General features: G+C 40.4%; 1 protein-coding gene across 1 annotated transcript; it reads left to right on the top strand.

Annotated features, from left to right (window-relative positions):
- Window positions 1-615: 615 nt before the first annotated feature.
- Window positions 616-12,152, top strand: LOC118491534. Its single transcript, XM_035989386.1, has 6 exons — window positions 616-682; window positions 1,765-1,886; window positions 2,193-2,274; window positions 2,338-2,382; window positions 11,287-11,521; window positions 11,627-12,152. The coding sequence occupies exons 1-6, from the start codon at window positions 616-618 to the stop codon at window positions 12,150-12,152; spliced, it is 1,077 nt and encodes a 358-aa protein (XP_035845279.1).
- Window positions 12,153-12,440: the final 288 nt, after the last annotated feature.

Below are 12,440 nucleotides of genomic sequence, written 5' to 3'. Positions count from 1 at the left end.
AGCATTGAGGAATACTACGGGTGGAAAGACAGATTTGAAAACTGGGTTCAGGCGAACCATCTTAGATCATGGGAATGTATTCTGAAAAAATACGTTTTGCCACCAACAGATTTACAAGTTATCAAAGAGTTGTCAGAATTCAGTGACAAAGAGCAAGATATGTACAAAGCCGAAAAGATGATGATCAGTCTGCTACAGCAAGCCATCAAAGAAGACATCTTCATTCTACTACAACACGACAAAACTTCAAAATCAATCTGGGATGCTCTCCATGTCGAATTTGAGGGTAGTGAGAATATGATTAAAAGCAAGAAGGCTTTGCTTAAGAAAGAGTTTGATTTGTTTAGTAGTCTATCGGGAGAGGATACGAAGAAGCTGATTGAACGTTACTGCCACGTAGTGCGATCCATGTCAATGTTGAGTATCACAAAAGATCATGAAGAGTGGGTAGACAAGCTAGCCGACGCATTACCGCAGAAGGAATGGGGAACTTACTTGATGATATTGAAAAATACCGGGGTTTACGATGGGTTAACTATTTCTCAGTTCATTGAGAAGATTGAAAGTCAGGATCTGAAGAGGATGAACAGTCCAAGTGGTCAACAAGATGTGAAGATGTACTACAAAGGCAGTGTTCCGGAAGCTGAAAGAAGCGCAAAGATTCAAACTGCTTTTAGTGCTGGTGATTCAACAGAAAAAGTTGATCAAAGTTCAAACAAAAGTAGTAGTGGATTCTCTTCATTTCCAAGCGTCAATCCGAAAGAGACTACATCAAGTTTCCATTCTCAGAGCACTAAAACAGGAAATGGTTATGTGATCCAGTGCAACATAGCCTTGAATCTTCCAGAGGGTCAAAGTTTTTCTGAAGAAACTGCAAAAGACCACATGGCTCTACTTGGTTCAGTGTTACTCTCATATGAAGGATTAGAGGCTGGAAGGATCGGGAATCCTATGCTTACAAAGGAGGATTACGATCAGGTAGACGCCGAAGAGATGGAATTGATGGATATTAAATGGTGTCTTGCTAGTGTTCTCAGACGAGCTGAAAAGTTTAAGCTTATTACTGGGAGAAATGACTTTCTTGATGCTTATGTATCTACTTTAAGTTTTGATAAATCTAAAGTTACTTGTTTTCAATGCAGGGAGAAAAGTCATTTCAAGAGAGAATGCAAGAACAGGGAAGCTAGTGGAGCTCAGAATCCGTTCGGAAAAGATGACTACTACTGGAAAGCTATATACCAACAAGTGGGTCAACAACAAGAACCACAGGTGGCTCATGGTAGAAGAATCGAGGATTCAAAAAGAGCATGTTTGGTGGATTTTGACTGGAATGATTACATATCACCTGAAAGCAAAGTCTGTTTAGTTAACCAAGATGATGAAAAACTACCTGAAGGCTTTAGCTGGGATATGTTTATGGATGAAAATGGAAATTTTAAAGCGTTCATTGCAAAGATTGTTAAAGAGCCTGATTTTTTACTGCATGGATGAAATCGATTGGTGAAACTGTAAAATCTGTTGCGTCTGATGAAAGTTCACAGGGTGAAGATGCAAGCTCACAAAGCTCAGATGTTAATTCAGAAAAAGAAGTGGTTTTTGATCAAACACCATCTGTGTCTGTTTCATCAGATAACAATTCTGAAAAATCTGTACAGTTTGATCAGTCACCAACTGATGACAGCAGTAGTGACGATGAGGAAGAAAAACATATTAACATTGCTAAAACTCATCTGTCTCCTGAAAGTTTTTATTTCTATTTTGCAGATCGCCTGGAGAAGCTGAAAGAAAAACGAGCTGCAAAAGAACAACAAGAAATGAAGGCTGAAAATGCTGTTCAGAATGAAGGAGTTAAAAATGTTGCTGAGAAGATGGTTGAGACTGAACAGGTGAGTGAAGCATAAAAGGTGACTGAAGTTAAGAAAGTGATCGAAGTAGAGAAAATGGTTGAAGTTGAAAAGATTGTTGAAGTGGTCAAGCCTTGTGAAAAGTGTCTTGAACCTTGTAAAGATTGTGCGATGAAAAATGAGATAATAGCTGAGTATGAAAAGAAAAAAGAGCAGTTGTTGTTCAACCTCAACTATGTGAAAGAATCGCATGACGTCTTGAACAGAACAGCGACTGGTCTTCAAAAGACAAACTCTGGGAGAGAAGATGCTTGGACAATGATGAATGCTGTAATGATGTCGAAGCAGAAAGCTATCAACTTTTACATCGAGGAGAGTGCAAAGTGGAAACAGGAGTTGGAAACCGAGAACGAGAATGAGAGAATCAAACGTTTATTACAGAGTTATTCTAGTTCTGATTATCTTATTGATCGAATTTACCCAACTGTTGCAGGTTTCGAAGCTTTCCAAGATGAGAAGTTAAAGAAAAAGGATACTGGTAAGAAACCGACTGTTAGCTATAACAAGTGTCCGCCTCCAATCTGGGAAGGGTATTCACCTAGAAAACCAAATGAGGAGCAACTTGAAAAAGCGGTCAATATTAAGCTAAAAACCGACACAACTGATGAATTACCAGAAAATATTGACGTCACTTACACATCGTCTGACACTGATCATGAGTCTGAGTTAATAAAAAAGGTGGTCGATCAGGTGTTAGATACTGATGAGGAGTCTAAGTCAAAGTCAGAGTTTGGAGGTTCATGTTCATCGGTCAACAGTCCAAAATCGTCGGTTAAACGGTCTTACAGTAAAGAATTTTTGTTATCAAAAGCTAATTTGGATGATGAAACATTTGAAGTTGCATACACTTTAAATGATTCTGACAAATTATACTCTGACAAAGAGTTTCCAATAAGAAGTGTTCGTTTTGACATGATCAAAAAGGTTTTCAAAATGACAGAAATTAATAGTTCTGAAATAAAAGATTTAAATCTTACTGGAAAAACCTAAAAAATACACTTCAAGAGTTCAACAACGTCTAAACAAGAAAAAAAGGTTATAGTTTTGGTTCTGGTTTCCTAAAGAAACCAAACCAAAACGGTAAACTTAAAAAGAAAGGTTTAGGTTTTGTTCCACCCGAAAACTATAAAAATGAGAAAAATTCTAAAACAAAAACAGAATTTGTTTCAGGTGGAAGTGCAGAGGAAGAGCAGAAGAAACCATTCTAGAGACAATCGAACCAGGAGTTTCTTGCTGAGAAAAGGAGGAATGGAACGGGAGAGTTTCATCCAAGAGAGACTCGAACCTGTTTCAAATGCAATGAAGCTGGTCACATTGCATGGAATTGTCCAAAGAATATCAAGAAAAAACAGGGAGTTTCTGATAAACTTAAAGAGAAAGTTGTTGATATTGAACCATCAACTGAAAACTTCAAAATTTTTTAAAATTCTATTCATGAGGTTGGTGAATGTTCAAAGAAAAATGTTTACAAAAAGAAAGGTAAAGATAACCAAGTTTGGGTTGTTAAGAAGAATGATGAGAAAGTTGGCGATGAATCTGGTTCCACAAAGCCAGAAGAGCCACAGTTTGAGATGAAAATTTCAGTGAATGATGATGATTTTCCATCACTGAAGTTTGAAGAGGTTTAGCAAAAAATTGGTAAAGTTGAAATCTCGGGACAGTTTTACATCGAAAAAAATGAATTTGATGTCGAGAAAACATTCAATGGGAATGTTAAGAAAATTTTTAGGAAAATTCTTAACGGGAAAGCAAAGGGGGTTAAAGACTTTTATGCAACTAAAAAGGCAACATATAACCCTACTGCGCAAGAATTGAAAACCATCAAGTCTGAAAAGACTTGGATGGAAATTTGTTTTCCTTGAAAAGTATTAGGACTATGCCGGAGATCCCAAGTTTGTAATCGTGGATCAGGAATCGGCATCATTCATGTATTAATGAGTCTATATGAAAGTTTATTGAAATTGTTTAAATTTTACAGGATGAAGGACTATGCCGGAACTCCCAGGTTTGTAAGAGTGGAGTAGGAATCGGCATCTTGAGAATTCAACCAACAGATGGTAATTGGTTGAAAAAAAGGTTTGATATGTTTGTTTGTGGTTTTTACAAGTGGTTCAGCCATTGATCCTACAAGTGGTTAATTAAGGTCATTAATTTGAACTTGAGTTAACTATCATTAAAAATTTTGGCAAACAATGTGATGATTTGATCCCCAAAATTTTGCAAATGTTAAAATCAACAAAACTAATTTTCTGGAAAAACCATTTTCATTAAAACAAACTTGAGTGTTTTGAAATCATAATGGGAAAATAGTTAAGAGGAAATGATAGTACATCAGTGGACTGTCACAACATGCTAAAGAAATGAAAAGTTTAAATGTGATAAACAATCTTACTGTGGATGTGCCAGTAGGTTTTTACACATTTAGTAAGTTGTGTCGAGATATAAACCTAAAAATCAAACTTGCTTATTCTGTGGGTAACAACTTCTTGGATATATAGGTAACCCCAGAAATCTTGTTTGAAAGGTCCTTTATTCTTAGATACTAGGTCTTTATGCTTAGTGATATCTGGGGTATTATCCCGGGACTTCTGCTGTATGGAAATACTGACCTAGTCCCCGTATAATATTTTCCGCATATGCTTTGAAATATAAGCGCCGCCCTCAGCAAGCTGATGAAACAATAAAATTGATAGTCGCTGCTGTTGAAAGAAAAGATCCTCTAAAGGGGACACACCGAAAAGTCGAAGTCGTCATCTCTCTGCGTATACGGAAGTATCGACCTGAGCTCTCACGACCCTCGCATTATAACCCCTTTACAGATATCAGCTGTGGTATACTCACCTGTAAGACTGAATATTGGGATCTGGATACGGGAGTATATTCAAGTAGTGGGATACACGGATAAGTTTAAGTTCTTAAAACATTAACATCGTATCTCGAAACAATTGAACTTTGTGTGAAAATTTAAGTGGACAAATATACTGACAATCTAGGTGAATTGTTTTGAACTTAAAATGAAATGTAGTTTTAACGGTGTTGGTGACATGTCTCATTAACTGATATGATCCTCTTACGCAAACTCACAAAAATATTGTCTGTATATATTTCTTTACTGCATTTTATTTTCTTTCAGAAAATCCAAAAAGATTTTGTGTGTGTTTTAGCATAAATTTTGAAAAAGTCAAAAAGATTTTCAACAACTGATGTTGGAGAGCTGATTTTCAAAATTCCGAGTGCTAAACATGATGACCATGTGTTGAGGGGTAGTATGTGTTTGAAACCAAATCGTTTTAAATCCTATGTTTTACAAGTGGTTCATCATGTAGGTATTGATTTGAGAGAGAGTTAGTGTTGGTGTATGCCTCAAAATTTGAAGCATTTAAATGTAAAAATTTATTGTGAGGTAGAGTTTTTGCAGGTTAGTATGAGCCAGATTGATTGATCTTGAGAAGCTTATGTGTTAAAGAGCCAAGTTACAATACCTGAGGATTCTGTGGATAGAGCATGAGCCAGGTTTCGTTTCGGTAGACCTGTGAAAGCCAGACATCGATCCAGACAACGATCCTGAAGCAGATGTTGCTGAAGACTAAAGGAATGCCAGCACATTGTTAAGGGGAGTCTGTTGATGATGAAGATGAAGATAGAGAGAATGAAGCCCAGAGACTGATCTAGACTGAAGATGTGAAGATATGTCACAGTCAGACTCGACACATACTCGTCAACATCTGAGGGGGAGTCTGTTGGTGCATACATCTGTTGACTTCGTCTTGTATCGAGTCTTAGATTGCATTGTATAGATCAGGGCATGTTTTATGAGAAAATAGGAAGTGTTATAGTGTATTTAGGCTGATTTCGCTCCTAGTAGCATGTATAAGTGATTTCGCCTGAAATCACAAGAGCTGATTCCGCTCCAAATGACTTCATGTCATTTCGGCCGAAATCAGAAGCTTATATATAGGTTTCTCTTGAGCGAAATCAGGAATCCAGACCTTGTATTCCATACCGAACTGCTGTCGGTGTGAAGACTGAGTGTAATTGCTGTCAAATCAATACAATCAGTGAATTAAGTGAAGATTTAGCTGTTTCTATGACAATTACTTGTTTTCCGCACCTGTAATTGATCAAACTCCTCTGATTGACTCATTCGGGTCAGCATAACGATCCTACATATTCCAGTTGTACGTGATTTTCCTCAAGTGTTTCCTGAAGATTTACCTGGGCTACCGCCTCATCGCTAGGTCGAATTCCAAATCGAGCTAGCTCCTGGAGCAGCACCCATAGCTCGAGCACCTTATCGCTTAGCTCCAACCGAACTGGAAGAACTGTCTAAGAAATTGCAAGAACTCTTGGATAAGGGTTTCATTCGTCCTAGCTCTTCGCCCTGGGGAGCTCCAGTATTATTTGTGAAGAAGAAAGACAGTACCTTCCGTATGTACATAGATTACCACGAACTAAACAAGGTGACCGTGAAGAATCGCTATCCTCTTCCACGCATTGATGACTTATTTGACCAGCTGCAAGGGTCGAGCTTCTATTCAAAGATTGATCTGAGGTCAGGCTACCATCAACTGAGAGTCCGGGACGAGGATATCTCCAAAACAGCATTCAGAACTCGCTATGGCCACTACGAGTTTCTGGTCATGCCATTCGGGTTAACAAACGCGCCTGCGGTCTTCATGGATCTTATGAACAGAGTGTGCAAACCTTACTTGGACAAGTTTGTTATAGTTTTCATCAACGACATTCTGATTTATTCTAAGAGTTAGGAGGAACACGAGCAGCATCTATGACTTATTTTGGAACTCCTTCGAACAGAACAGCTGTATGCTAAGTTTTCCAAATGCAACTTCTGGCTTCGGGAAGTCCATTTCTTAGGCCATGTGGTAAACGGGAATGGGATTCACGTTGATCCATCAAAAGTCGACTCGATCAAGAACTGGCCTGCACCGCGTACAGCAACAGAAACCCGCCAATTCTTTGGTTTGGTGGGCTACTATAGGAGGTTAATCAAAGACTTCTCGAAGATTGCGCAGCCGCTTACTCTACTAACTCAGAAAGGGGTCACCTATCATTGGGGTGATGCTCAAGAATCAGCGTTCTAACATTTGAAGTGTAGACTTTGTAGCGCACCTATTCTCTCATTGCCTGAGGGCACAGACGATTTTGTGGTTTATTGCGACGCGTTAATTCAGGGTCTTGGTTGCGTGTTGATGCAACGTGACAAGGTCATAGCCTATGCATCACGCCAACTTAAAGTTCACGAAAGGAATTACACTATGCATGACTTGGAGCTAGGAGCTGTTATTTTTGCGCTTAAGATATGGAGACATTACCTGTACGGTACCAAGTGCACCATCTACACCGATCATAGGAGTCTCGAGCATATCTTCAAGCAAAAGGAGTTGAATATGCGACAACGTCGATGGGTCGAACTATTGAAGATTACGAATGTGCGATCAAGTACCATCCGGGCAAAGCAAATGTTGTGGCCAACACCCTCAGTCGAAAGGATACTACACCGTGTGCGAGCATTACAACTTACTACCCAGTCTAGTCTTCCTGCACAGATACGAGATGCTCAGGTAGAAGCATTGAAACCAGAAAACGTCATGGCTGAAGCCCTACGTGGCTCAAGGCAACAGTTAGAACAAAAGGAAGACGACGCCTACTACGTAACAAGACGCATCTGGGTCCCACTCTATGGCGATTTACGAGAACTTGTAATGGATGAAGCACACAAGTCTCATTACTCGGTACATCCTGGTTCGGATAAGATGTACCATGATCTCAGAACTACGTATTGGTGGCCTAGCATGAAGGCTCACATAGCAACTTACGTTGGCAAACGTTTGACTTGTGCGAGAGTCAAGACCGAATACCAGAAACCATCGGGCCTACTCCAACAACCAAAAATACCACAATGGAAATGGGAGCAAATTTCCATGGATTTTGTTACTGGCCTGCCCAGATCTCAACGTGGGAATGATACTATCTGGGTGATCGTGGATCGACTCACAAAGTCTGCACACTTCTTGGCTATCAAGGAAACGGATAAGTTCTCCACTCTAGCAGACGTCTACCTTAAGGAAGTTGTCTCGTGGCACGGGGTACCAACCTCTATTATTTCCGATCGGGATGCACGTTTTACTTCTGAACTGTGGCAAGCAATGCACAAGTCCTTTGGCTCACGATTAGACATGAGCACAGCTTACCCCACAAACAGATGGGCAGTCTGAACGCACCATCTAAACTCTAGAAGACATGCTTCGGGCATGTGTAATCGATTTCGGCAATGGTTGGGAAAAAACATCTCCTGTTAGAGGAGTTTTCGTATAACAACAGTTACCACACCAGCCTCCAAGCCGCTCCATTTGAGGCATTGTACGGGCATAAATGTCGATCACCTCTTTGTTGAGCAGAGGTGGGTGATAGTCAGATCACGGGTCCAGAACTTGTAGTAGACGCAACGGAAAGAATTGCACAGATACGGCAACGAATGGCGGCAGCTCGTGACCATCAGAAAAACTACGCTGATAAGCGCAGGAAACCACTCGAGTTCCAGGTTGGGGATCGAGTGCTACTCAAAGTCTCACCTTAGAAAGGTGTAGTTCGTTTTGGCAAACGAGGCAAGCTCAATCCGCGATATGTCAGACCGTTCAAAATCATAGAGAAAATAGGCAAAGTGGCCTACAAACTGGACCTACCCGCAGAACTTGGTGGAGTTTACAACGTTTTTCACGTGTCAAATTTGAAGAAGTGTCTATCAGATGAGACGCTCATAGTTCCTTTGAAGGAGCTCACTATCGACGACCAGTTGCGATTCGTCAAGGAACCAATTAAAATCACGGACCAAGAGTTTAAGGTCCTCAAGCACACCAGAATTCCTCTTGTTCGAGTTCGTTGGAACTCCCGTCATGTCCCAGAGTTTACCTGGGAACGAGAAGACCAAATGAAACTCAAGTATCCCCAGTTGTTCAAGAACAATGCAACCACTAATGAGGCTGAAACTACAAGAGAATTTCGGGACGAATCCAAATCAACGGGGAGATGATGTGACACCCCAGGAAAAACCAGTAAACAACACAACACAACTAGCTTCCTTAGTAACCGCATGCTAAATTTCGGGACGAAATTTCTTTCAAGTTGGGGATAATGTGACAACTCGAGTTTTCAGGATTTCCGTCTTCACACTAATTGTACGTTAACTGTTCAGTTGTTTGTTTGCTCGACTTGTTTACCTTGTAATCATATGTGTTTAATATATGTTGAGATGTTATGAGACTATTGTGTTATGTGGTTAGTGTTATAAACTTGTGTTTGGTTTAACTTGATGACACTTAAGGTTTCACACTAGCAACCTCGACGAAACAGCTTGTGTTTCGCCACCAACCAACTAAACGAAACAACTTATGTTTCGTCATAAACACCCCGACGAAACAAGGAGTTTCGCCGGCCAAGTCTTTCGCCGAAGCCCATTAAGGGCCCAATACATTTACACGGGTATTTGTTACCCGAGACTGTTACAACTGACGTTCATCAGACCAATCGAAAACCCTAAAGTTCTCTCTCTGAGCGATGGCAACCTTTTGTTCTCGAAGCCCTCAAGATCGACCAATTTATTATTCCCGTTTATCGCGGTTAGTGATTAACTTTTATTGATTAATGATTTGAGATCATTGTAAACTGTTTCATAGAAATCAGTTGGATTGATTGCTGAAGTAATGCTTATGCTCATGTTTTGATGATGAATTGTTGTTGATAGGATCTAGATTATAGGTTGCGGATTGTATGCCGAGTTTGGATTGTTGAATGATTTAATTGGTTAATACATAGGGCTTAATGTTATGTCTTGAATCATTTAGACTGAACCCAATGTTATGAATGCAATTGTGATGTCACCGTTTAGGTTTGATTTGATATTTGTACACCATGATCGTCACTGGATTGATTGTTAAATGAATACATGTATTAACCTTGCGGGTATCAATGATTACTGTGTTGTATGATTGTATGATTGCTGTGTGATGGGGATCGGCAGTTAGGGTTTCTGGGCCATTATCAGTTACACGACGTAACTGACTCATTGGACGAAACACAGCTGATGACGAAACGGGTGTGTTTCGCCGGAGGATCATCACGGCGAAACAAGCACGGCGAAACAAATGTGTTTCGCCGAGAGTAGTCACGACGAAACAGAGGGTGTTTCGTCGAAGGGAATTCACGACGAAACAAGTGTGTTTCGTCGAGTTTGAAAACTGTACAGTAACTTGGTTAGATCTGTTAAGAGTTAACTGGGTTTGTTAGCTGTTATTGATGATGACTTGCATGAACTTGTTTAACTGATAAATACTATGTGTTAGTTGATACTACATGTACGTGATGATCTTGACTGTTAGTCGAACTTTGTGAATGTCAACTGATTATGTATGCGTGCGTACTCTAGGCCTTGACTGATTATTTGTGAGCACATACCTTAGCATACCGAGCAAACCAAGGTGAGTTCACACTCTTACCAAGGCATGGGATTCCCGGTGGGTTGGGAATGGGATTTGTATGATTACCCATACTTTTATCACTACTAGGCTACTTACCACCGTCCTCGGATTGGGAAGGACGCCAGTGCTAAAACCTACGTAAAACCTACGTACCATTGTCCTCGGTTTGGGAAGGACGCTAGTGTTAGAACCTACGTAAAACCTACGTACTATTGCCCTCGGTTGGGAAGGACACCAGCGCTAAACCTACGTACTCGCTACGTACCACTATCCTCGGATAGGGAAGGGCACTTACGTAAAACCTACGTAAACTCATACTTATCACAGTCCTTGGATTGGGAAGGACACCTATAGATACAACTAGTCTAGTACCATACAACATGGAAGCCCCCACTTATTATTGTAAAGGTTTGGGAAACAAGGATACTGGGTAATGCATGGTTATGAAACGGACTTACGATTTCTGAAACGAATTCATTAACTGAACAATCAACTGTGAACTCGCTCAACTTTGTTGTTGACTCTCTGTTACATGCCTTGCAGGTCGTTAGGTATATATGGAGCTTGCATCGGAGTGGGAAGAGTCGTTGTGGGACATGGACAGCTGTGTGCCATGCTAAACATTTGAAAAGCTTAAACGTATGTGATGGTTTTAAACATTGTGCTTCCGCTTACAACTTAAACTATGTTTTGTTTGGACACCAATTGTATTGTGTTGGATTTTATAAACTACTTTTATTTATACGCTATGTTCAATATGATTGGTGGCTTGATCCTGGTCAGTCACGCCTCCATGCGGTGATATCCATGAGTGGATTTTGGGGTGTGACACGAGACACCCCTATAAATCATTAATTGTATGAAGGCGTAAAAGTGTCTCCGAAAAGGCTGTGTAGCCTTCCTCGCCCACGTAGTCGACAAGGAAACCAAGGAGCCAAAGTTAGAAGACATCCCGGTTGTGAAAGAGTTTCCAGAAGTCTTTCCAGAAGACTTGCCTGGGCTGCCTCCACAGCGACAAGTGGAGTTTTGGATTGATTTGGTGCTAGGAGCGGCACCAGTGGCGAAATCGCCATATCGGTTAGCTCCGTCAGATATGCATGAGTTATCTACTCAGCTGCAAGAGTTACTAGATAAAGGATTCATCAGACCGAGTTTCTCACCTTGGGGAGCTCCGGTATTATTTGTTAAAAAGAAAGACGACACTTTTCACATGTGCATTGACTATAGGGAGTTAAACAAGCTGACCATTAAGAATCGATATTCTCTACCGAGAATCAACGATTTGTTCGATCAACTACAAGGTTCAAGTTATTACTCCAATATCGATTTGAGATCGGGTTACCATCAGTTAAGAATACAAGAGGAAAGTATCCCCAATACGGTTTTTAGAACTCGTTACAGACATTACGAGTTTCTTGTTATGCCGTTCGGCTTAACAAATGCTCAGTCGGTATTCATGGACTTCATGAACCGCATGTGTAAGCCTTATTTAGACAAGTTTGTGATCGTGTTTATTGATGATATCCTAATATACTTGCGAACTAAGGAGGAACACGAGCAACATTTGCGAGCTATTTGGGAGCTTTTGAAAAAGGAACAACTTTATGCGAAATTTTCAAAGTGCGAATTTTGGATTCGCGAGGTACAATTCCTATGTCATGTCGTGAATGAAAAGGGAATTCATGTCGACCCGGCTAAGATTGAGGCGATTAAGAATTGGGAAGCGCGTAAGACCCCTACAGAAGTGCGATAATTTTTGGGATTAGCGGGCTAGTATAGACGATTCGTAGAGAACTTTGCAAAAGTTGCTAAACCACTAACGTCCCTAACACAAAAGGACAAGAAATTTGATTGGGGCGAGAAACAAGAGGCGGCTTTTCAACTACTAAAAGATAAACGTTGTGACGCGCCTATTTTATCTTTACCTGACAGCACCGATGACTTCATGGTTTATTGTGATGAGTCGCATCAAGGTCTTGGCTGTGTGTTGATGCAACGAGTCAAAGTCATCGCGTACGCGTCTCGTCAATTAATGGTACAT

The sequence above is a fragment of the Helianthus annuus genome, chromosome 4 (genome assembly GCF_002127325.2).
Source record: "Helianthus annuus cultivar XRQ/B chromosome 4, HanXRQr2.0-SUNRISE, whole genome shotgun sequence".
NCBI classification, from domain to species: Eukaryota; Viridiplantae; Streptophyta; class Magnoliopsida; order Asterales; family Asteraceae; genus Helianthus; species Helianthus annuus.
The sequence above is the reverse complement of the archived record's forward strand: the minus strand, read 5'-3'. Positions and strand labels throughout refer to the sequence as shown.